Source organism: Moschus berezovskii, chromosome Y (genome assembly GCF_049115385.1).
Source record: "Moschus berezovskii isolate FMDL1 chromosome Y, NW_MosBer_1.0, whole genome shotgun sequence".
Classification (NCBI taxonomy): Eukaryota; Metazoa; Chordata; class Mammalia; order Artiodactyla; family Moschidae; genus Moschus; species Moschus berezovskii.
The window spans coordinates 3,599,416-3,623,602 of NC_142489.1; the positions used below are offsets into that span (position 1 = coordinate 3,599,416).

Genomic DNA, 24,187 nt, shown 5'->3' on the forward strand with positions numbered 1-24,187 from the left:
CTATCCATCCATCTATCCATCAATCTATCCATCCATTTATCCACACACATATCTGTCCATCCACCCATCCACCCATCCATCCATCATCCAACAAACATTAGCTGAGCCCAGGCTGACTTATTCTGGCCCCTCAGTCACACGGCCACAGCCCACACATGCATCCCGCCCATTCATCCCCAGTGGGTGTGACTGAGAAGTTGTCTCTGCTTCTGCTCCACCCACCTGCCGGCCTGCTGGTCCACCCCTGCCCCGATTGCTCAGGTGCCTGTGACACAAACACTTGGAGACCCACGCCTCCAGCCTCAGGGTAACTGAGAGGAGCCCGCATCCCTGGCCGATGGGCCTGGTCAGCGGCGGTGACTGACCGGGAGCCTGGGATCTGCATCTCGTAATCTGCCCACTCCCTTCTTTCCCTTTATAGCACAGGATATTACAAAAGATGCTTCCTACGCTTCCTGTTTTGTCAGTACAATGCCACTTGTTGGAGCCCGCGCTTGGTTCGTTCTTGAGTGGGTAATCCCATGTTACGGGGAATACACACAGGGCTCATGCTGGGGCTGCTTGTTTGGACAGTTCAGTTCAGTTCAGTCACTCAGTGGTGTCTGACTCTTTGCGACCCCATGGACTACAGCATGCTAGGCCTCCCTGTCCATCACCAACTCCTGGAGCTTGCTCAAACTCATGTCCAGCAAGTCAGTGATGCCATCCAACCATCTCATCCTCTGTCATCCCCTTCTCCTCCCACCCTCAATCTTTCCCAGCATCAGGGTCTTTTCTAACGACTCAGTTCTTCACACCAGGTGGCCAAAGGATTGGAGTTTCAGCTTCAGCATCAGTCCTTCCAGTGAATATTCAGGACTGATTTCCTTTGGGATGGACTGGTTGGTGTGGACAGCGGGGTCTAAACTGTGGTCCATTTGGAACGGAGCAGGACACTGTGGTCATTGCCCACCGCCCACCATGTCCTCTGCCTGCCTTTTGTCTGTGGAAAACTTTACTCAAAGGAAAAGTTTAATCAGAGAATTAGGAAATGCAGAAATGAAGGAAAACAGCCAAAGGAGACTCAATAATAATGATGTAGTCATTAAGCTGGAGAAGGCTGAGCGCCGAAGAATTAACGCTTGAACTGTGGTGCTGGAGAAGACTCTTGAGAGCCCCTTGGACTGCAAGGAGATCCAACCAGTCCATCCTAAAGGAGATCAGTCCTGGATGTTCACTGGAAGGACTGATGCTAAAGCTGAAACTCCAATCCTTTGGCCACCTCATGCGACGAGTTGACTTACTAGAAAAGACTCTGATGCTGGGAGGGATTGGGGGCAGGAGGAGAAGGGGACGACAGAGAATGAAATGGCTGGATGGCATCACCGACTCGATGGACATGAGTTTGAGCAAGCTCCGGGAGTTGGTGACGGACAGGGAGGCCTGGCGTGCTGCAGTCCATGGGGTCCCAAAGAGTCGGACACGACTGAGCGACTGAACTGAACTGAGTCATTAAACATAGTCAAGAACCTTTACTTCTTTCTCAGGGGCTCTGTATTCTGAGCCATAGCCTGTGAGCTGTCTTACAGATACTAGGACAGCAGGTGAAGATATCTACAAGATGACCGGACTGTAGCAAGGACATGAGCTGCCACCATTCCAATAGTTGGCTGCCAAGCAATGCAAAGAAATGCATCCCTGGAACTGGAGATGAACTGTACCTAAAACAGCCAAGATGACGCTGGCGAGACCGCTGACAACGGACGTGAAGAGGACTGTTCGGGATGACCAGGCTGTTTCGGCATGCAGTCCCCTGTGCTTCTGTCTATAAAAGCTCTCACCCCTGCGTGTCGGAGCGGGCGGGGGAGTTGGCCTCTGGACAAATATCCACCATTCTCCGCCACCCCCACCCCCCCACCTAGTTGCCAGCATCTGAAATAAAGCAGACTTTCCCTTCCACCAGCCTGGCCTGCCTATTGGCTTTTGAACAGCCAGCAGCCAGATTCTACAGCCTCCTTCAGTAACACATTGCCCCGCCCAAAGGATGCTCGTTTACCCCGAGCCTGCGATCTCAGCATATCACAGGGTCTCCTCTCATTTTCATTATTCTATTACAGGAACAGGAGCACACAGCTGAACTTGAGACATGGCACAAAGTGGCCCAGCAGGCCCTGAAGCGGCGGGTTGCCAGCCTGAGACCTGGGGCAGGGTAGGGGGGAGATGTGAGGTGGTCCTGCTTCTCCTCCGAGCCCTGTGGCTGCACTTCTCCTTCCACCATTTCCTTGTCCTTGCCCTGGTGGTCATGAACTGGGGGGTGACTCTGCCCCCCAGAGGAGGCTTTGCTGATGTCTGGGACAGTTTTGCAGGTGACGATCCCTGGGGATGCTAGAGGTCTCTGGTTGGTAAAGACCAGAGATGCTGTTTAATAGCCTACAGTGCAGGGCCAAGAATTATCCCATCTAAAAGGCCAGTATCAATAGTATGAGCAGAGAAACCCTGTCTAAGCATGAGAGCCTTCCATCTCTCTGTCTCCAAACCTACCTGGCTTTCATCTATCGCTCCCCCTATATACAACTCCATTGCTACATACCTATCTTCTATATCCATCCATCTATCCATCCACCCATCCACCCATCCACCCATCCATCCATCTACATGCGTGCTAAGTCACTTCGATCATGTCTGACTCTTGGTAACCCCATGGACTGTACATAGCTCCCCAGGCTCCTCTGTCCATGGGGATTCTCCAGGCAAGAATCCTGGAGTGGGTAGCCATGCCCTCCTCCAGGGCATCTTCGTGACCGAGAGACTGAATCCAAGTCTCATGCATTGGTAGGCAGATTCATCTGCCATTGTATTTTTGTCTATCCCTGTCTGTCAGTCTATCATCTATGTAACTATCTCTGTCATTTATTATCTGTGGATCTGTCTACAAATCCAAAAATCCACCTGCTTGTCTATCTATCCAACTCCCAGTTGTCCATCTGTCCACCATCTATCAACCATCTATCTAATTTGTTTGCAATCTACTTGTCTATCTGCCTAGCACCTACTCATCTTCCAGACCCAGGGATCGAACCCACATCTCCTGTGTCTCCTGCTTTGGCAGGCAGAACCTTTACTGTGGAGCCACCAGGGAAGCCCCGAGTTCGCTGCATGGCTCAAAAGCAAACCCAGGCAAAAGCAAAGCCTGTCAAAGCATGGCTTTCCCTAAGAGAAGGCAGACCCTGCATCCCGAAGAGAAGGCAGACCCTGCATCCACGTGTCCGTCTGTCCAGCTAGGAGGGGGTGGTGGACACGGCTGCAGGATTCTCCCTGGGGGCTCCCAGCGCTGGCCCCAGGGGCCGTTCCGGGGGACGCCGCCCTGCAGCCTGTGTGAGTGCTTACTTGCTGGGTCAAGGCTCCCTGAGATGTGGTGTTGGCCCTGGGGAGGGTCTATGGCCGGCATGGGTCATCTCCTGGGGCAGGGTGGGGGCAGATGGAGGGCCTGGACAATTTCCCACAGTCAGGGACCAGGATAAGGTACCAGAGGGGGGTGGGGTTCCCAGCGTCTTGCTCACTCCTGACTCCCCCCAGACAGGACAGGACCCTTGGGCAGGAGGCCAGCTGGTGGACACACCCACGTAGGGAGGCACAGGGAGGCTAGGCCAGCAAGGAGGGACACCCTGGGGACCCCCCACCCCTCCCCGTCACTAACCCATCACTCCCGGCCTCCCCGCCCTCATCTCTGTGATAACACAGGCCTCAGTAGGTTTGCGAGGGGGTCCCAGGTGACCTCTAAGGGGCGGTACTGACCCTTGCCCCGCTGCGCCCGTACGGCTGAGCCGGAATGTTTCCGAAACCACGGCCGATGTCGGAGGGTCGGTCCAGCCTCCAGACTCGTCCCACGGCCCGGTTCCTCCTCCGAGAGGCGGGCACGGGTCTTCAGGATGCGGGGACCACACGCAGGGGGTGCACCCCCTCAGGCCGCGAACCCTGGTCAGGGCAACGCAAGCCTCCCCGCCCTCACGCCCCCGAAAACGAAACCGCGATTCTTGCAGTTCCTGGAGGACTTTTAAAAGGAAAGTCCGCGCTCACGTCCGGCCCAGGTGCCCGTTCCAATCCAACCCCTCAGCGCCGCTTCTAAAGGGGCGGACGGAGCACGCGGGCCCCGCCCAGCCCCGGTTCCTCTGCGCTCCTGCCCCGGGAGCCCCTTCTGACCCCCACGCAGAAGACACACGACAACCTAACAGAGAGCAGAGAAGAAGAAGGAAAAAAAAAAAAAAACCCTCCTTGGTTTGGAAGCAGAACCATTACGCTGCGTTAATTTCTCCTCGCCAGGCGTGACCCTAAGCGCACAGACTCGCGGTTTGCACCGCCAGGAATTCCCAGGGCAGAGACCAGTGTGCACGCGGGGCTTCAATGCTCCCCAAACTGGGGCGGTTTATAAAATGCAGCTTTCCAAGAAAAGAACGCGCCTGCCAAGGCAGGAGACACAAGCGACTGCGGGGTTCGATCCCCAGGTGGGAAAAGATTTGCCTGGAGAAGGAAACAGCAACCCACTCCAGGATTCCTGCCTGGGAGATTCCGTGGACAGAGGAGCCAGGTGGGCTGCAGTCTGGATTCGCAGTTTCTGGGTGGATCGGGGCCAGTGAGGTGCTCTCAGGGCTCACGGGGGCCCCCCAGTGGCTGGAACCCTCCCTGACCCAGCGTCCCCCGCCCCCCGGCCCGTCTCCGCCCCCTAGTCGTGCCTGGCCACCTTCAGCGCTCATCTGTGCGCAGGTGAGTTTTCCTGGAGTTTGCACAGGAGGCTGTGTTCAAAGCATCTCCCCACCAACTGGTCACGCATGCAATGCAGGAGCCGCAGCAGATCCGGGTTCGATCCCTGGGTCGGGAAGATCCCCTGGAGACAGGCAAGGCAACGCACTCCTATTCTTGCCTGGAGACTCTCCATGGACAGAGGAGCCTGGCGGGCTGCCGTCCGTGGGGTCGCAGAGAGTCTGACGGCGCACGCACCAAGGCCCTGTCTGTCTGAAGCTTTTCCTGTCTTGTCCACGCCCTCCACCCCGGGGAGAGGAGGACCCACGCAGCCCTCCCTCCCAGGCTCTCACCCCTGTAAGGCCCTTCCCCGGCGGCGCCCCAGCTTGCAGACAGCGCGCGTAAATCAGAAACTTGACGCACCTGGAAAGGCCGATGCGCGTCAGCGGCGTCGACGCAGCCCGGGGCTGGATCCGAACGCGCGGCAGCCGTGCGTCAGACGGAGCCTGGCGTCAGGAGGCCGCCGTTCCGCCGCCCCCGAAGGAGCCCGGGATGGGTGTCAGGGCGCGGCGCGGACGCCAGCATCGCCGCCGCGTCGGGCGCGCACATTGCGCGCGGGCTTGCACGCTCGCCGGATACAGAGCCTCGAAGGGTACCCCCTCCCCGGCTCCGGGAGGCTGCCGTGGAGACCCAGGGTAGGTGCAGAGGAAACCCGTTTTGAAATTTCCTGTGTAACAGTCTGACGGTCTGCAGTCTCCTGTCTTCCAAGCCCGCCGGGGCCCCTCCTATCAGCGCGCGCCCTGCCCCGGGGGCGGGGTGCAGGGGCGGGAGGTAGGGTGCGGCCCACAGCCACGACCTGGTGGTGGCTCGTGCCGGCCCCCGAGGCGACTGCTTTGGGGGAGCCGCCGCCTCTCCGAGAAGGTCTGCAGCTTGCAGACGCGCGCCAGACCCTGCAGACCAGGAGCGGGGGTCGCCGTCCCTACCGTGCCGCCGGCAGTGACCTGCAGTGAATCCCAGACCGAACAATGCCTGACTATTTTTATTAAAAAAATAAGTTGTAAAACTGTGCTGAGCCAAGAGACTTCCTCTTGCAGACGAAACCTGAGTGCCTGGCGACCTCTTTTGGTTCTGCAGCCAGAAGGTGACCTGCCCCGGTGACCCACGCCCCCGGGGACGCCCAGGAAGCCCGTCCCCTCTTCCAGCTGGCTCGAGCCGGATTCATGCCCCACCTTCATCCCGACCCCCCCACCCCAGCCCCAGAGCCCAGGCCCCTCGGTGGATCGGGCACTCCAGAGCAGAGAGGGAGCTGGGCCGGTTGCTGTGGCCCACCTGGAGTGGTGAGGAAGGGGACTTCACAGCAGGTGCGCTGTGATCAGAAGGAGGCTGCCGCTGGAAAAAGACCCCCCCGGAAGCCACAGTCCAGCTCTGGGGCCCAGGGTCATGCGGAAGAGGGGATGAGGGTGCTGATTCTGAGCGGCCGTCTTCTGGGAAGTCACAGGGGTGCTGAGTGAGCGAACGTGGAACGCAGCTTGGGGAAACCCGGGGTCATCCGTCTCCTTATGGGGTATGGGGGATGTAAGCACCTCTCCGTGCTTCCCTGGGGGCTCCGACGGTAAAGAATCCACCTGCAGTGTGGGAGACCTGGCTTTGATCCCTGTTGGGAAGATCCCCTGGAGGAGGGCATGGCGACCCACTTCAGTATTCTGGCCTGGAGAATCCCATGGACAGAGGCGCCTGGTGGGCTACACTCCACTGGGTCTCAAAGAGTCGGACACAACTGAGCCACTAACTTGTTCTTTCTATCTATCTCAGTCCTGTCCAACTCTTTGGGACCCCATGGACTGTGGCCCACCAGGACACCAGGCTCCTCTGTCCGTGGGATTCTCCAGGCCAGAATACTGGAGTGGGTTGCCATGTCCTCCTCCAGGGGGCTGTTCCGGACCCAGGGACTGAACCTGAATCTTGTGCATGGCAGGCTTGGCATGGCAGGCAGATCACCGTCTGAGCCGCCGTGGACGCACCACAATGATTATCTTGTCTTGCTTGATTGCTTTTCTGTGTTTCTGTGTTTTCTCGGTTCTCTGATTGAAGGTATTCTTTGGAACTCAGGGAGGCCTGGGGGCAAAGCTTTGCTACAAAGTAGAAGGCAGGCTGGGGACATTGCAGGGCAGGTCTGTCCTGGGAAGGCCTCCTAGGCACCTGCCCAGTTACAGTGGGGAGGAACACATCCGTTCTCCACGTGGTATGAGATTATTTAGTTGTTGAAAAGCACTTTAGGACGATAAGATGGCAATCTGGCAGCCAACCCAGTTCCACTGTCATGCAAACTGCGAAATTTGTCCACTTGGGGTCTTTCCAGCAGATGGAGGGTCTGCTCTGCATCCTGGCTCTCAGGGGTCCTGGCTCCAGCAAATGTGAAAGTAGAAGGTAGGAGAAGCGTGATCCGCCACTGAGCAGGGCCAGGCCATGCCCCTGGGTAGATGCTCATGTCATCTGGGGTGAGCCCGTGGAGGGGAAATCCAGTTGCCTGCATTTCCTCTCCCTCCCCACGGAGACCAGACCCATGGGTGGATGGACGGATGCATGAATGGTGGATGGATGGATGATGGATGGATGGATGGATGATGGATGGATGCATGAATCGCTGAGAAGATGGATGGATGAGTGGATGGGTTGATGGATAAATGGGTGGATGGGCTGGGTCACAGTCCTGAGCCTGCACTTTGGTTTCCATCACACCTTTCAGAGAAAAGTGGCCCCTGAGAGGCGATGAAGCCAGCCCCTAGTTTTGCAGGAACCACAACTGTCCTCTCGGAAAGGCGGGTCCCTGTACCATGGCCTCCGGGTTTCTGTGCAGCCCTGGGTGGACTGCTTGGTACAGAGAATCAAGGTGAGCACAGGGGAAGGGGAAGAGACACACCCTTCAGCTCACCTATCAGCGCTTTCCATCCAGTCTGGCGGTTTCTCTTGAGAGGCTGGCACTGACAAAACCGCAAGATGAAAAACAAGGTCATGGGTACAGGAGGCCCAGGGGGGAGGTTTCAGTTCCCCATAGCCCTGGCACGAGGCCAGGCTGCGAGCGCTCAGTGTATGAGTGCTAACAGAGTCAAGGGGATCAGAAAGGGCTCTTGGCCCCACAAAGTGGGACCCAGGAGGAGATGAGTCTGCATTGTTCAAGTGGCATGAGCTACAACAGCCCAAAGCCGGAAACAACCCAAGTGTCCATGCATTGATGGAGGGTTGATAAGTGGATGATAGATGAGTGGGTGGATGGATGGATGGATGATTGACAAGTAGACGATGGATGGTTGGATGGATGGATGGGTGGGTGAAGGATGGGTGATGGATGGATGGTTGGATGGATGGATGGATGACTGATAAGTGGATGATGGGTGATGATAGATGGATGGATGGATGGGTGGATGAAGGATGCATGATGGATGGATGAGTGGATGGATGGATGGAGGATGGATGGATGGATGGAGGGTGAATGGATGATGCATGGGTGGGAGGGTGGGTGGATGGATGGATGGATGGTTAGGTGGGTGGATGGATAAGTAGGTGAATTAAAGGATGGATGGATGGATGGATGATGGATAAACAGCATGGGGGCCATCCACTCCGTGGAATATTATGCAGCCATGAAAAGGAGTGAAGATCTGACACAGGCTGCAACGTGGATGGACCTTGAACAGACGATGCTCAGTGAGACGAGCAGACGCAGAAGGACGCACAGTGTGTGATTCCATCTGTAGGAAACAGAACAGGCAGATCCACAGAGGGAGGAAGTGGGTTTGTGGCGCCAGGGGCTGAGGGACGGGGGATGACTTATTGGGGTGGTGTGTCTTTGCGGGGGGGATGGAAATGTTCCAAACCTAGATAAACAATTCACCAAAATTAAAGAAAACCAAGAATCAGACAGACTCTGTCCTTGAGAGTGTCAACTGCCCCAGGGCTTTTGAGTCTCCTGCTGGGTCCCTTCTGACCCATCGACCAGGAGCCCAGAGCCCAGGGAACAGTTGGAATATTTGACGTGGAAATAGGGTCCCTGTGTCACCCGTATGATCCTGGCAGGCAGAACGCGGCTGGCTGCATCCAAAACCGATGAGACCCTGGAGATGGTTGTCTGCAAGCAAAAATAAAAAGTGAAACTGACAGGGTGCAAAATCAGTAGCCTGCACTTGACTCACCCCAGTTTCAGATTCTAAAGCCCCTCAGCGTGAGTTCCTCATAACGGTTTGTGTCATGGCAACGCTGATCCTGTTACAGAAAGCAAGTCCTGGGCTCCTTGAGACGCTCGAGACCCAGCTCAACATGGCTGGACCATTCGGAGGTGTGCAGGCTCCTGGCCAAGGACGCAGCCCGCCAAGAACAAACCTTTCCCCACCAGCTCTGTCTCTGCCCTTTGGGTCTCCTGGCCCAGAGCCTCCAGAACCCCAATTTCTCTCCACCCCCAAAAGACTCGAAATCTTGCATGGCTTAAATAACACCGCTCTGGGGGTCGCTGGGGGTGTGTGTCTGTGCTAAATCATTTCAGTCGTGTCTGACTCTTTGCGACCCCATGGACTGCAGCCTACCAGGCTCCTCTGTCCATGGGATTCTCCAGGCAGGAACACTGGAGTGGGTTGCCATGCCCTCCTCCAAGGGATCTTCCAGACCCGGGGATCAAACCCACATCTCTTTTCTCTCCCGCATTGGCACGTAGGTTCTTTACCACTAGAGCCACCTGGGGAAGCCCAACCAGCTGTTACAAATGGCCATAAGCTGGACATATTAAAATAATTGGAATCTATCATCCCCGAGTCCTGGAAACCACACGTCTGAGGTCAAGGTGTCCCCAGGCTGAGCTCTGTCCTGAGGCTCCTGGGGAGGGTCCTTCCTGCCTTTTCCAGCTTCTGGGGGCTCCAGGCATCCATCCCTGGACTGATGGCCGCCTCCCTTCCGTCTCTGCCTCTGTCTTCATGTGGCTTCTCCTCTGCGTCCGTATCTCTCCCCTTCTGTGTCTTATAAGGACCCTGTCCCTGGGTTTAGGGCCACCCCCGTCCAGGAGGGACCTCATCTGGATTATTGCATGAATTAACCTCTGCAAAGAGTGTTTCCACTTCAGTCACAAGGTTGGCATAAGTCTTCAGGCCCCAGGGCTCAGCCGCAGAGAGAAGGGAGCCCCAAGGCTACCCCCAGACTCTCCCCAGGAGCGTGGCTTGCTTTGTGGTGGGGAGTGGGTTAATTCTGAGACAAGTTGGGGGTTGTGGGCCCACCCACAGATGACACCCACCCCTGTGTGGTTTCGGGGTTTTCCTGTGGGGCGGGTCTCTGCCCCCCCCCCACATCTGATCCCCTCTCATCAAGGCGAAGACAGAACGGCTCAGGGGGTGGGACCCCCTCCCTTCTTCCCTCTTGTCAAGATGTCCTGGCTTTCGACAGCTCGGAGCCGAGACTGGAGGGGTGGGGCGGCGAGGAAGCAGAGTAGGAAGGGCCTTCATCTTGCAAACGTCTCCTGGAATGGCGAGCCTCAGGCAGGGGTGTGTGTTCATTTCTTCCTTCGTGCCATCCACAGGTGGACGGGGTTCTAAACAAAGGCGCTTTATCAGCGAGGCAGAGGGGCAGGGTTATGTGAGGCGGGCCATCGTGCGTGATTATAATAACAGACGCAACAGAGACGTGCAAGAAACAGTTGCAATGTGCAGCCAGAGGGGCCTTTTCCAAGCAACACACCCCAGCAGGCATCACTGTCGCAGGCTAATCTTACCCTAAGTGCTTTCCGTGTGCAACAGAAAGAACCGTGAAGCCTGCTTGCATCCCTGCAGCTGCCTGGGTCAGAGAGGCAAAGCGAATGCTAGGGAGCTGGTTCATTTACGGAAAGACCCAGATGTGAGGGTCCTGGCCACGATGGGTGCTGAAACCCTCTGCACAGAGGGAGAAGGGCCACGTGGCATGGGAAACACTTTTTCCAGCTCTAAAGTGAAAAGTGAAAGTGTCACTCGCTCGGTCGTGTCTGACTCTTTGCGATCCCAAGGACGGTAGCCCGCCAGGCTCCTCTGTCCACGGGATTCTGCAGGCAAGGATACTGGAGTGGGTTGCCATTTCCTCCTCCAGAGGATCTTCCCGACCCAGGGCTTGAACCCTGCATTGCGAGTAGACTCTTTAACATCTGAGCCACCAGGGAAGCCCTATCCAGCCCCTATGCTGCTAAGTCACTTCAGTCGTGTCCGACTCTGTGCGACCCCATAGACGGCAGCCCACCAGGCTCCCCCGTCCCTGGGATTTTCCAGGCAAGAACACTGGAGCGGGTTGCCATTTCCTTCTCCAATGTGTGAAAGTGAAAAGGGAAAGTGAAGTCGCTCAGTCGTGTCCGACCCTTAGCGACCCCACGGACTGCAGCCTTCCAGGCTCCTCCATCCATGGGATTTTCCAGGCAAGAGTAGCGGAGTGGCTTGCCACTGCCTTCTCCTCTCCAGCCCCTCTATATCCCTGCAATTCTGCATGTCGGTCATTGTCACAGCAGCTGCACGGTGCTTGCGGAGCAAACAGGTGCAAAATGGAACTCAGAGGAGCAGGAAGTTAAGAGCCGACCCCACCCAGCCGCTCGCTGTAGGAAGCAGCGCGTTTACCCGTGAGCCCGGCTGGGCGACTGAGACGGGCTGCAAAGCTAGCTGCTGTCTCGGGGAGAAGGAAAAGCAGCAATAACTGGCGAGGGTCTCCCTGAGTTTGCTGAGCGTGTGTCCTCGGGGAAGCCGTACAAGTAGCAGCCCCAAATTCGCTGACCAGCAGGGCGATGCTCGTGGCATGCGATCTTTGAGTAGAGTGAAATTTGTTGCAGAAATGCACGAGGAAGCAAAGCAGTATCGTTTTAGATGAGGATGGGATGCACGAGGCGAAGTTCATGAAACACGAAGCGGAGACACTGGTGGCCCCTTGATCAAGAGAAGTTTGTCCAAAGCGGCGGTTCTCTCAACTGGGGATGAGGTGTGTGGAGAAGGAGACTTTGAGAAGGGTTTCTGATGAGTGTCACTCATCGAGGCTGGAGAGCAGAGACGTAGGGAGGACGGCTGGGTGGATGGATAGATAGATGGGTGGGGGGGTGGGTGGGTTGATGGATGGATGGATGGGTGGATGGATGGATAGATGGTGGATGAGTGAGTGGATGGATGGATGGTGGATGAGTGAGTGGATGCATGGATGGGTGGATGGATGGTTGGATGGATGGTGGATGGATGATGGATGGATGGATGGATGGGTGGATGAATTAGTGTGTGGGTGGATGGATGGATGACGGATAGAAACTTTATGGGTGGGTAGATGGTGGATGGATGGGTGGATGGATGGATAGATGGTGGATGAGTGAGTGGATGGATGGATGGGTGGATGGATGGTTGGATGGATGGTGGATGGATGATGGATGGATGGTTGGATGGATGATGGATGGATGGTGGATGGATGATGGATGGATGGATGGATGGATGGATGATGGATGGATGGTGGATGGATGATGGATGGATGGATGGATGGGTGGATGAATTAGTGTGTGGGTGGATGAATGGATGACGGATAGAAACGTTATGGGTGGGTAGATGGTGGATGGATGCGTGGATGGATGAGTGGATGGATGGGTGGGTGGGTGGGTGGATGAGTGGGTGGGGGGATGGATGGCCGACAGATAGAAGGTTTATGGGTGGGTAGATGGTGGGTGGACGAACGGGTGGATGCGTGCGTGCATGAATGGATAAAGGGGACACAGGTGGCCAGTGCTGTGACTTCCCAGACCCTAGTTCATTTCACTGGTCGCTGGGATTCTCAATCCTTGCAACTGTGAATGGAAAATATTGACTTGCACATCACAAAACACAGAATATTGCAGCCATCCAGCCACTACTGTTGCCTTAGGGACTGTGAGCCCTTAGGGAACTCAGGACTGAAATAAATGGAATGCACACACCACCCCCCGCCCCGACCCAGTCCTCAGCCACTGCAGCCGCTCCCAACAGAGCACTGTGAGAGGACTCAGCAGAAAAACAGGATACCGGCCCCAGATAACTGAGGCGCACAGCAAACGAAAGACTTCAGTGAGCTCAGACTCCTGCACGGAGCTTCCCGGGTGAGGCCGTGGTAAAGAACCTGCCCGCCAATGCAGGAGACAGAAGAGACGCGGGTTCGATCCCTGGATCAGGAAGATCCCTTGGAGGAGGAAACAGCACCCCACTCCAGTATTCTTGCCCAGAGAATCCCATGGAGCCTGGTGGGCTACAGCCTACGGGGTCACAAAGAATTGGACACGACTAAGCAACTGAGCTTCCACGCCACTTGCATGGACTCAGGTGAGAGACCCGAAGACATCATTTCCTCGAAGGGAAGGACTCTTGTTTATCGTGCTTCTGTATCTTTCTCTCCCGTCCCGAAGCCTCTCTGTGATCTGATCTTCACAACATCTCATTGTCCACCTCTCACAGAGGAAATAAGCCAAACCGTCTGCATCCTTCACACCACATCTCTAACACCACTCACACACCAACATCTAATGAATTCCCAGAATCTGTGGCACAGGCTGTGTGGTCAGGGAAATGTCCGCCCCGATCCCCAGTTGCTTAGCAACCTTAAACAACCCAGAGTGGTACCCTGGGTCCTTTCTCACGGAGCCTGTTTGATTCTTGCGAGCTCACCGTCAACAAGGGCTGGACACAGATCACCCCTCCCTGTCCAATCAGCCCCTGGACACTTTCCAGGGACTTGGGGCGGCTTCTGTCTGCCTCGCCCCAGCCCTCAAGGGTCTTTGTCTGCAAACCCCAAAATCAGAGATGACGCACGTGTCCTACCGTCAGTGGGAGAGAAAGGGAGCGGGGCAGAAAGACTCCGAGAGAACCATACACACCTCAGCTTTCCTTTCAGGAAGGAGAAACGGAGAGCTCGGGCTGCTGTCGTTTGTTAAATAGGAAGACTTCCTCGTGGGGATTTTCTCAAGGCAAGAGAAAGGGTCGGACACGACTGAGCAACTGGACCACGATGAAGTCCTTGTGGGGTCAGCGGGTGGAAGAGAAGGCAGGAAAAACAGAGAGTAGCACTGACACGTGTGTGTTTGTGTGTGTGTGTGTGTGTGTGTGTGTGTGTGCTGAGTCCCTTCAGTCGTGTCCAGCGCTTCACGATGAAGCCCGCCAGGCTCCTCTGTCCATGCGATTCTCCAGGCAAGAACACTGGAGTGGGTTGCCATGCCCTCCTCCAGGGGATCTTCCCGATCCAGGGATTGAACTGGCGTCTCTTCCGTCTCCTGCGTTGGCAGGCTGGTTCTTTACCCACTGAGCCACCTGAGAAGACCTGACACATATACACGACCGTGCGTAAATGCAGACAGCTGGTGGGAAGCTGCTCTATAGCACAGGGAGCTCAGCTCGGCGCTCTTGATAACCTAGAGGGCTGGGTGGGGGGTGGTTCAAGAGGGAGGAGATATATGCGTATGTAGGGCTGACTCACGTTGCTGTTCAGCAGAAACTAACGCAACATCGTAAAGTGATTATCCTCCAATTAAAACAGATCTTATGATAAGCCAGAATGGAAAAGGATATTAAGAAAAGAATGTACATATACGTACACCCAAATCGCTTCGCTGTACAATAGGAATTAACAATATTGTAAATCAAATTCTTGAAGAGCTGGGAATACCAGACCACCTGACCTGCCTCCTGAGAAATCTGTATGCAGGACAAGAAGCAACAGTTAGAACTGGACACGGAACAACGGACTGATTCCAAATCGGGAAAGGAGTACGTCAAGGCTGTATACTGTCACCCTGCTTAAATAGCTTGTTAAATAACTTGTATGCAGAGTACATCATGAGAAACGCTGGGCTGGAAGAAGCACAAGCTGGAATCAAGTTTGCCGGGAGAAATATCAATAACCTCAGATATGCAGATGACACCACCCTTATGACAGAAGAAGAACTAAAGAGCCTTTTGATGAAAGTGAAAGAGGAGAGTGAAAAAGCTGGCTTGAAACTCAACATTAAAAAAATGATCATGGCATCCGGTCCCATCACTTCATGGCAAATAGATGGGGAAACAGTGACAGACTTTATTTTCTTGGGCTCCAAAATCACTGCAGATGGTAACTGCACCCATGAAATTAACAGACACTTACTCCCTGGAAGGAAAGTTATGACCAACCTAGACAGCATATTAAAAAGCAGAGACATTACTTTGCCAACAAAGGTCCGTCTAGTCAAGGCTGTGGTTTTTCCTGTGGTCATGTATGGATGTGAGAGTTGGACTGTGAAGAAAGCTGATTGCCGAAGAATTGATGTTTTTGAACTGTGGTGCTGGAGAAGACTCTTGAGAGTCGCTTGGACTGCGAGAAGATCCAACCAGTCCATCCTAAAGGAGATCAGTCCTGGATGTTCATTGGAAGGATTGTGGCTGAAGCTGAAACTCCAATCCTTTGGCCACCTGATGCAAAGAGTCAAATCATTGGAAAAGACCCTGATGCTGGGAAAGATTGAAGGCGGGAGGAGAAGGGGACGACAGAGGATGAGATGGTTGGGTGGCATCACCGACTCGATGGATAAGAGTTTGAGCAGGCTCCGGGAGTTGGTGATGGACAGGGAGGCCTGGCGTGCTGCAGTCCATGGGGTCGCAAAGAGTCAGACACGACGGAGCGACTGAACTGAACTGAAATCGGCAACACTTCAAAACAAGTAGATAGATACGGAAACATGATGATTCAGGGGCCGTGTCGATCTGGGGCAGAAAGACTGGAGATCTGAGAACGCTTTTGAGAAATGATGGAGAAGACGCCAGAGCCTGAAGACACTGGACTCATGTCTGCAAAGTGGGGACAACCACCCTGAAAATACAGCCCGGCTTTGCACGCCTGGAGCTGGGAGGGCCCTTGCTAAAGCGACCTCCTGCTCCAGGAGACACCGTGTGTGTCTGTCTACGATCTTGTGACGGGCCACGTAGGCGACGGGAAGCACGAGATGAAGGCGAACTTATCGCAGCGAGCTCTAACCACAGCCTCCACCTGGAAGCTGCCGACCGGGGTACGGTTTGGCTTCGTGTGGATCGGCCAGGATCTTGTTCTCCGGGGGAACTCCGCCGGAGGGCTCTGAGCTCCTCGCCCCCAGGGAAAGTCCCCGTAAGGACCTTGGGCTACTGCAGCCTGGGGTCCGTGCAGAGGAACGCTGACTGCACCAGGAAGCCAGGTTTATCTCAGCTTCCTTCGACGAGCCCTGTGGTCCTTCCCGCCTTTGAAGCTCTGCTCCTGTTCTCCTCAGGAGACTCCGCCCTCACTCTGCAGGCTACCACCCTTTGTCATCTTCCTTCAAAGGCCTGCGGTAAATCGTAGCTGTTCTGTGCTTTGCTCGTGTGTAGTGAAGACGCTGTTGCTGTTCAGCTGCTCAGTCATGTCCCACTCTTGGCGACCCTGTGGATGGTAGCCCGCCAGGCTCCTCTGTCCATGGGATTCTCCAGGCAAGAATACAGGAGTGGGTTGCCATGCCCTTCTCCAGGGGATCTTCCCCACCCAGGGATCGAACCCGAGTGTCTTGCACTGGCAGGTAGATTCTTTATCGTTGAGCTACCAGGGAAGCCCCTGGCTTGTATGCAGTGAAGACCTGACCTGACTCAAAGACAGGTCCAAAGCTCCAATCCTTTGGCCACCTGATGCGAAGAGCTGACTCAATGGAAAAGACCCTGATGCTGGGAAAGATTGAGGGCAGGAGGAGAAGGGGATGACAGAGGATGAGATGGTTGGATGGCATCACCGACTCGATAGACGTGAGTTTGAGCAAGCTCCGGGAGTTGGTGATGGACAGGCAGGCCTGGCGTGCTGCAGTCTATGGGGTTGCAAAGAGTTGGACACGACTGAGGGATTGGACAACAAGAAAGACACGTCTGTCTTTGCCTCTCGGCCCCTGGAGTTTCCTTCTCATAGGCATGCCTTTATTTGCTTGGGGGCTTTAGTCACTGGACCCTTTAATGATGCAATTTATGATGGGGACTTTGGGACATACCGTGTCAGATCCAAACTCCAGGGTAAGAGGGAGACTGCAAATGTTAGTTTCCTGAACTTCTGGGAGGGGCTGGAGACTAAAGAACAGCCACGTGGCTAGTATGTGTTTGAGTACCGATAAATATTGGATGCTGAGGTTCAGGGGAGCTTCCCTGGTGAACAATATTCCATGCATATTGTGACACATTGATGCTGGCATGAATGCATGGATGGATAATTGAATTGGTGGATGGATGGATGGATAATTGAACTAGTGGTTGGATGGATGAATTTATGCATGGATAATCGAATTGGTGGATGGATGGATGGATGGATGGATGGATGGGTGAATGGGTGGATGATGGATAACTGAATTGGTGGATAGATGGATGGGTAAATGAACTGGTGGATGGATGGATGGATAATTGAACTAGTGGATAGATGGATAATTGAATTGGTGGATGAATGGATGGATGGGTGGATGATTGAACTAGTAGATGGATGGCTGGATGGATAAGTGAATTGGTGGGTGGATGGATAGATGGGTGGATGGATAATTGAATTGGTGGATGGATGGGTGAATGGATGGATAATTGAATTGGTGGATGGATGGATAGATGGGTGGATGGATAATTGAATTGGTGGCTGGATGGGTGAATGGATGGATAACTGAGTTGGTGGGTGGATGGAGGGAGGGGTGGATGACGGATAATTGAATTGGTGGATAGATGGGTAAATGAACTGGTGGATGGATGGATGGATGGATGGGTGGGTGAATGGGTGGATGATGGATAACTGAGTTGGTGGATAGATGGATGGGTAAATGAACTGGTGGATGGATGGATGGATAATTGAACTAGTGGATAGATGGATAATTGAATTGGTGGATGAATGGGTGGATGGGTGGATGATTGAACTAGTAGATGGATGGCTGGATGGATAACTGAATTGGTGGGTGGATGGATGGATGGGTGGATGGATAATTGAATTGGTGGATGGATGGATGGATAATTGAATTGGTGGATGGATGGATGGATGGATGGATGGGTGGGTGATGAACGACTGAACTGGTGATGGATGGATGGATGGGTGGGTGGGTGGATGATAAATGAACTGGTGGATGGATGGATGGATGGATGGGTGGGTGGATGGATAATTGAACTGGTGGATGGATGGATGGATGGATAGATAATTGAATTGGTGGATGGATGGATGGGTGGGTGGGTGATGAACAACTGAACTGGTGGACGGATGGATAAGTGAGTTGGTGGATAGATGGATAATTGAATTGGTGGATGGATGGATGCATGGATGTTAATTGAATTGGTGGATGGATGGATGGGTGGGTGGGTGATGAATGACTAAACTGGTAGACGGATGGATAAGTGAGTTGGTGGATAGATGGATAATTGAATTGGTGGATGGATGGATGGGTGGATGGGTGGGTGATGAACGACTGAACTGGTGGACGGATGGATAAGTGAGTTGGTGGATAGATGGATAAATAAACTGGTGGATGGATGGATGGATGGGTGGGTGTATGGATAATTGAATTGGTGGATGGATGGATGGATGGATGGATAATTGAATTGGTGGATGGATGGATGGGTGGGTGGGTGATGAACGACTGAACTGGTGGACAGATGGATAAGTGAGTTGGTGGATAGATGGATAAATAAACTGGGGATGGATGGATGGATGGGTGGGTGTATGGATAATTGAATTGGTGGATGGATGGATGGATGGATGGATGGATAATTGAATTGGTGATGGATGGATGGGTGGGTGGGTGATTAACGACTGAACTGTGGACGGATGGATAAGTGAGTTGGTGGGTGGATGGATGGATGGGTGGATGGATAATTGAATTGGTGGATGGCTGGCTGGCTGATAATTGAAGTAGTGGCTGGATGGGTGAATGGATGGATAATTGAATTGGTGGATGGATGGATGGGTGGGTGGGTGATGAATGACTGAACTGGTGGACGGATGGATAAGTGAGTTGGTGGATAGATGGATAAATGAACTGGTGGATGGATGGATGGGCGGATGGATGAATTGAGGGACAGACGTGGGGGACTAATGCACTGTGCCCAGTTTTTCTCCTGTCCCGGGGAAGCTCCTCCTATCTCATGACCTTTTTCTGCTGTAGGCTCACCGTGGACTCCTTACCTTATGGGACAGCTCCATTAAGGCTGCAGGTGTCTCTGAACTAACTCAACCTGACTGGACTGTCTCACGTCCTTCCTGCTCCAGAGTGTCCCTTCCCCTGTGGGTTTCCCTGTCAGCTCATGTCAGTGATGGCATGTGGTGGCCAGAGCCCGGGACGTCAGGCGCACCCTTGCCCCTGTCACCCAACCGGACACCCCCGATGAAGCTGCGAGTCCTTCATCCCACCCTCGTCCTCCTCCCCGCACCTTCGGCTCGGCAGCCGCCCCCACCCCCACCCCCCACTGCCGATCCTGGTGTGGAGCCACCTGGGAACGCCGAGTCACGACAACAGCGGGGGACGCCACAGGTCTGCAGGGTAAGGCCTTCCCGCGAGCGCGTGGGTGGGTGAGGACACCCGAGGCTGACTCAGCGCAGCCGTTACTGTAGCAGCTTACTCGGCATCCTGCATGTGCCTGGGGGCTGTCTCTAGTTTCAGGTCTCCTGCAGACGGAAGCCTTCACTGCACACACGCCTTTCACACCTACAGGGACTTTGTGTGTGCGTGCATGCTCAGTCACGCGGTCGTGTCTGTCTCTTTGCGACCCCAAGGACTGTAGCCCACCGGGCTCCTCTGTCCATGGGATTCTCCAGGCAAGAATACTGGAGTGGGTTGCCATGCCCTCCTCCAGGGGATCTTCCCGACCCAGGGATTGAACTTGCAATCTCCTGCGTTGGCGGGTGCATTGTTTACCACTAGCGCCACCTTGGGAGCTGCCACACAAACGTATGGAATACAACTGTAACATATGCTTTTGTGTATCTGTGGGAAAATCATTCCACAGAACGAATTAGCAACATCGACATTGCAGACTCAAAGAGAATGTGGGCACATTGAAAATGGTATGTAATAGAATTTGTCCAACCTCCTCTGGAAAATCAGACGGATTTGTGCACCCAACACCAGCAGAGCTGCTGCTACTTCTACTGCTAAGTCGCGTCAGTCGTGTCTGACTCTGTGCGACCTCATAGACGGCAGCCCAACAGGCTCCTCCATCCCTGGGATTCTCCGGGCAAGAATACTGGAGTGGGTTGCCATTTCCTTCTCAACAGAGCAGAGACTGTTTTCTCTGCTCTATCTTCCATTCGTGGGGTGACTTTTTATTGTGCGGCGTAGTGGTCACGTACAGATGTGAGAGCTGGACCAGAAAAGAGGCTGAGCGCTGAAGAATTGATGCTTTCAAACTGGAGCAGACTCTTGAGAGTCCGTAAGACAACAGGGAGATCAAACCAATCAATCGTAAAGGAAATCAGTCCTGGATATTCATGGGAAGGACTGATGCGGAAGCTGAAACTCCAATCCTTTGGGCACCTGATGGGAAGAACTGAGTCGCTGGAAAAGACCCTGATGCTGGAGTGATTGAAGGCAGGAAGAGAACGGGACGACAGAGGGTGAGCTGGGTGGATGGCATCACTGACTCAGTGGACGTGAGTTTGAGCAAGCTCTGGGAGACAGTAAAGGACAGGGAGGCCTGGCGTGCTGTAGTCCATGGGGTCGCAAAGGGTCGGATACAACTTTCAGCTGAACAACACAGGGCACGAGAAATTGCATTAAAAGTTCTGGACTAAATAAAGAATGGTCTACCAAGCAACTGAGTTGCAGAGGACGGACGGATCCCATAAACTGGGTGATGTTCACGGGAAGTGACCAGGCTGATGCCTTTGCTAAGGATGGATAATTCTTTAGACATGTTGGCTTCAAAACCAGACCAAAGCATCAATGTAAGGGAGCTCCCTGCAGTTCACTAAGGAGGTGCATGCGCCACCTGGTGGAAAGAAGTGGTTCTGACGAAAGTCTTGAGATTTCCTGGTGGCTCAGGGGTAAAGAGTCCACCTGCAAGGCAGGAGACACAGGTTCCATCCCTGGTTTGGGAAGACCCCCTGGCGGAAGGCATGGCAACCCACTCCAGTCTTCCTGCCTGGAGAATCCCATGGACAGAGGAGCCTGGCGGGCTACCGTCCACGAGGTCGCAAAGAGTTGGACGTGACCTAGCGAGTGAAACAACACCAAAAGTCTTGAGAGCCATGGATCTGTGAGGTGGATAGACAGAGGGATGGCCCGATGGGCAGATGGAGAGGTGGGTGAGTGGGTGCACATATGGATTCCCAGATGGGTGGATGCGTGGACAGATGAATGGGCACAGATGGTTAGGTGGGTGGATGGATAGTCAGACCAATGGATGGTTGGATGCATGAGTGAATGATTGGGTGGACGGATAAATGGATACGTGTATAGATGGACAGATGGATGGATGGATGGATAGATGGATAGATAGATGATGGATGGATGGATAGATGGATACGTAGGCAGACGGATGTTGGACGGGGGCTACGTGTAGAAACAGCACAGTCAGCTCTGCCAGTCATCCTCAGATCGGTCATCAGTGGTCTGAGCAGCACCATCTTGGTTGTTTTGGGTACAGTTAATCTTCAGTTGCAGGGTCAGTTTGTTCCCACTCCTTGAGGTCAGATCTGTGACAGCAGATGTCACGCCTACAGCCTGGCCATGAAGTTGTGACCTTCTCCCCCTGGTAGCGGTGTCACTATCTACAAGGCCGCTCACAGGACGTGGCTCGGAACCTCTACAGCTCTCGCGTGCGTGCTCAGTCGTTAACTCGTGTCTGACTCTTTGCAGCCCCCGTGGACTGTAGCCCACCAGGCTCGTCCGTCCATGGGATTTTTCCAGGCAAGAATACCAGAGTGGGATGCCGTTTCCGACTTCACTATAGCCCTTTGGGCGGAACTAAAGGTACTTGACTATGCTTACCGAGTCAACTGTTATAATTTAGTCTTGCTTGACTGGTTTTGTGTGGTTCTGCATGTTCTCACTTCTCTGATTAAACGTATGCTTCAGCTAAAGCCTATCTTATTTTTTACAGACAGAAGGCAGGCAGAGGATCTGGGAGACAAGTACCATAGGTTGTTGCTCTGTTTCAAAGGGACACTGGAGATTGTCAGCAAACCACACAAAGCCCGCAGACAGACCTGGAGCAGATCCTTCCTGGGAGCACTCGGAAGGAACCAAAATGCAGCCCACGCCTTGGTTTCAGACTTCTGGTCTCCAAAACAGGGAGGGCATACATTTCTGTTCTCCTTGGGGTAACAGCTTACAGCGGCCCTCGGAAACGAACAGAGCGATAGGATTTAAGCACAGAATGTAAATCACTGTCTGCACGGGGTAGGGAGGCACACGTTACTGTGGTTGGTTGCTGTTCGGTAGCTAAATTGTGCCCAACCCTCTGCGACCGCATGGGCCGCAGCACGGCAGACTTCCCTGCCCCTCACCATCTCCCGGAGTTTGCTCAAACTCGTGTCCATTGAGTCGGTGAGGCCATCCAACCATCTCATCCTCTGTCGCCCCCTTCTCCTCCTGCCTTCAATCTTCCCCAGCATCAGGGTCTTTTCCAATGAGTCATTTCTTCACATCAGGTGGCCAGAGTATTGGAGTTTCAGTCCTTCCAATGAATATTCAGGGTTGATTTCCTTTAAGATGGATAGGTGTGATCTCCTTGCTGTCCAAGGGATTCTCAAGATAGTTCAAAAGCATCAGTTCTGCAGTGTTCAACCTTCTTTATGGTTCTACTCTCACATCCATACGTGACTATAGCTTTGAATACAGACCTTTGTCGGTAAAGTGATGTCTTTGCTTTTTAATATGCTGTCCAGGTTTGTCATAACTTTTCTTCCAAGGAGTAAATGTGTTTTAATTTCGTGGCTGCAATCACTGCCTGCATGATTATGGCACCCAAGAAAATAAAACCTGTCACGGTTTCCACTTTTACCCATCTATTCGCCATGAAGTGATGGGGCTAGATGCCATGATCTTAGTGTTTTGCTGTGGTTACTAATGACTTAATGTCCATGCGTTTATTCTAGATGTGTTCATCATGTATGGCTGTGTAATAAATGACTTCAGACTTAAAAGCTTTTAAACAACAGACATTTGTCGTCTAACGGTTTCCCTAAGTTGGAATCCAAGCACACATTCCTAACAAGGTCTTCTCCTCAAGGGCTCACAAGCCTGAGATCAAGCTAATAACCAGGGCTTGGTGGGGTGGGGCGGTCTCTCCTTGGGGGTGTGGGTCTCTCTTCCAAGCTCGGTGATTGCTGGAAGAATTTCAGCTTCTTGTATCGGAACATTAAGAACCTCATCACCCAGAAGCCACCTGCCAATCTCTGGCAAGTGGTCTCTTTCCACTTTGCTTCCTCTAAGGCAATCAGGCTGTGTTTCTGTCATTTCAAAGCTCGCTGACCCCGACACCTGATTAGGTCAGGCCCACCTAGAATACTCTCTCATTTCATTAGATTGACAGCATCGATACCTTCACCACTCAGAGGCCACATGTCAATCCCGCCAAATGGCTTCTTTTTTTCCACCAGGCAACTGACTTCCTCGAAGGCAACCAGGCCGTGTTTCCCCGTTTCAAATGGTTTGGATCCCAACACCTGATTAGGGCAGGCCCACCCAGAATAACTTCTCATTTCATTAGCTTGACTCTACAGATGATAGACTTTAATTTCAATTGTAGAATTCCTTCAGCTTTGCAATAGCACCCTGTAAGAGATAGTGCATCCTATTCCCACTCCCCGTCATGCTCAGTGAGAGTGAAATTCACATTCCTGGCATTTATCACTCTTCAACAGAGGATTAAGGCTGCAGGTCACTGGGAACTTTGTTTCTGTGTTTCTGGGGAACATTCCATGGAGGGATATTTTGCTGAAAAATGTAAAATGGCTTGCTTTGATTATTTCCCAGATTATTGCAATCGTCTCCGAGTCTCGCTGGTCCCAAAGAAGTGAGTATCACATGTCTTAATTCGCTTTGCTTGGTAATTGGCAGTTTCCAAATTTAACAGGTCCCCAGGGATACATTTTTGTCTGAAAAATCTCACGAACAGAGGAGCCTGGTGGGGGTTACAGTCCAAAGGGCCACAAAGAGCTGGACACGACTGAGCAGTGGGTTGCCATTTCCTTCTCCACGGGATCTTTCTGACCCAGGACCCAGGTCTCCTGCATTGCAGGCAGATTCTTTACCCACTGAGTTATGAGGGAAGCCATTTTATTTATACCATAAAATGACCTAAATGCATTATTATGCATAAGATATATATTACAGGTGAAGGTACACAAAAGTTCATTATTTTTTGAAATGGGTTATATATAACACGGGCTTCCCAGGTGGCATAGCGGTAAAGAACCCGCCTGCCAATGCAGGAGACACAAGAGACACAGGTTCCACCCCTGTGTCAGGAAGATCCTCTGGAGGAGGGCATGGCAATCCACTCCAGTA

General features: G+C 53.3%; 2 protein-coding genes across 3 annotated transcripts in view; one reads left to right on the forward strand and one right to left on the reverse strand.

Annotated features, from left to right (window-relative positions):
• LOC129535074 (S-geranylgeranyl-glutathione receptor P2RY8) overlaps nt 1-5,849 on the reverse strand; it is a 54,528-nt gene extending 48,679 nt beyond the window's left edge. Inside the window, exon 1 of one of the 2 annotated variants that reach the window (XM_088834412.1) lies at nt 5,140-5,849. The gene's annotated coding sequence lies outside the window, so the exon portion shown is untranslated. The remainder of the gene's footprint in view (nt 1-5,139) is intronic. The other variant, XM_055393661.2, reaches the window with a different exon arrangement.
• Nucleotides 5,152-22,888, forward strand: LOC148773001 (uncharacterized). Its single transcript, XM_088834413.1, has 4 exons — nt 5,152-5,411; nt 18,842-19,216; nt 21,533-21,646; nt 21,777-22,888. The coding sequence occupies exons 1-2, from the start codon at nt 5,152-5,154 to the stop codon at nt 18,903-18,905; spliced, it is 324 nt and encodes a 107-aa protein (XP_088690539.1). The 3' UTR covers nt 18,906-19,216; nt 21,533-21,646; nt 21,777-22,888.
• The last annotated feature ends 1,299 nt before the right edge of the window (nt 22,889-24,187 follow it).

Excerpts from the sequence above, each read along its gene's own strand:
- LOC148773001 (XM_088834413.1), top strand. The coding sequence starts at position 5,152 with ATGCGCGTCAGCGGCGTCGACGCAGCCCGGGGCTGGATCCGAACGCGC. Across the intron at positions 5,412-18,841 it reads GGCTGCCGTGGAGACCCAGG|GCTCACCGTGGACTCCTTAC; the intron begins GTAGGTGCAGAG and ends TTTCTGCTGTAG.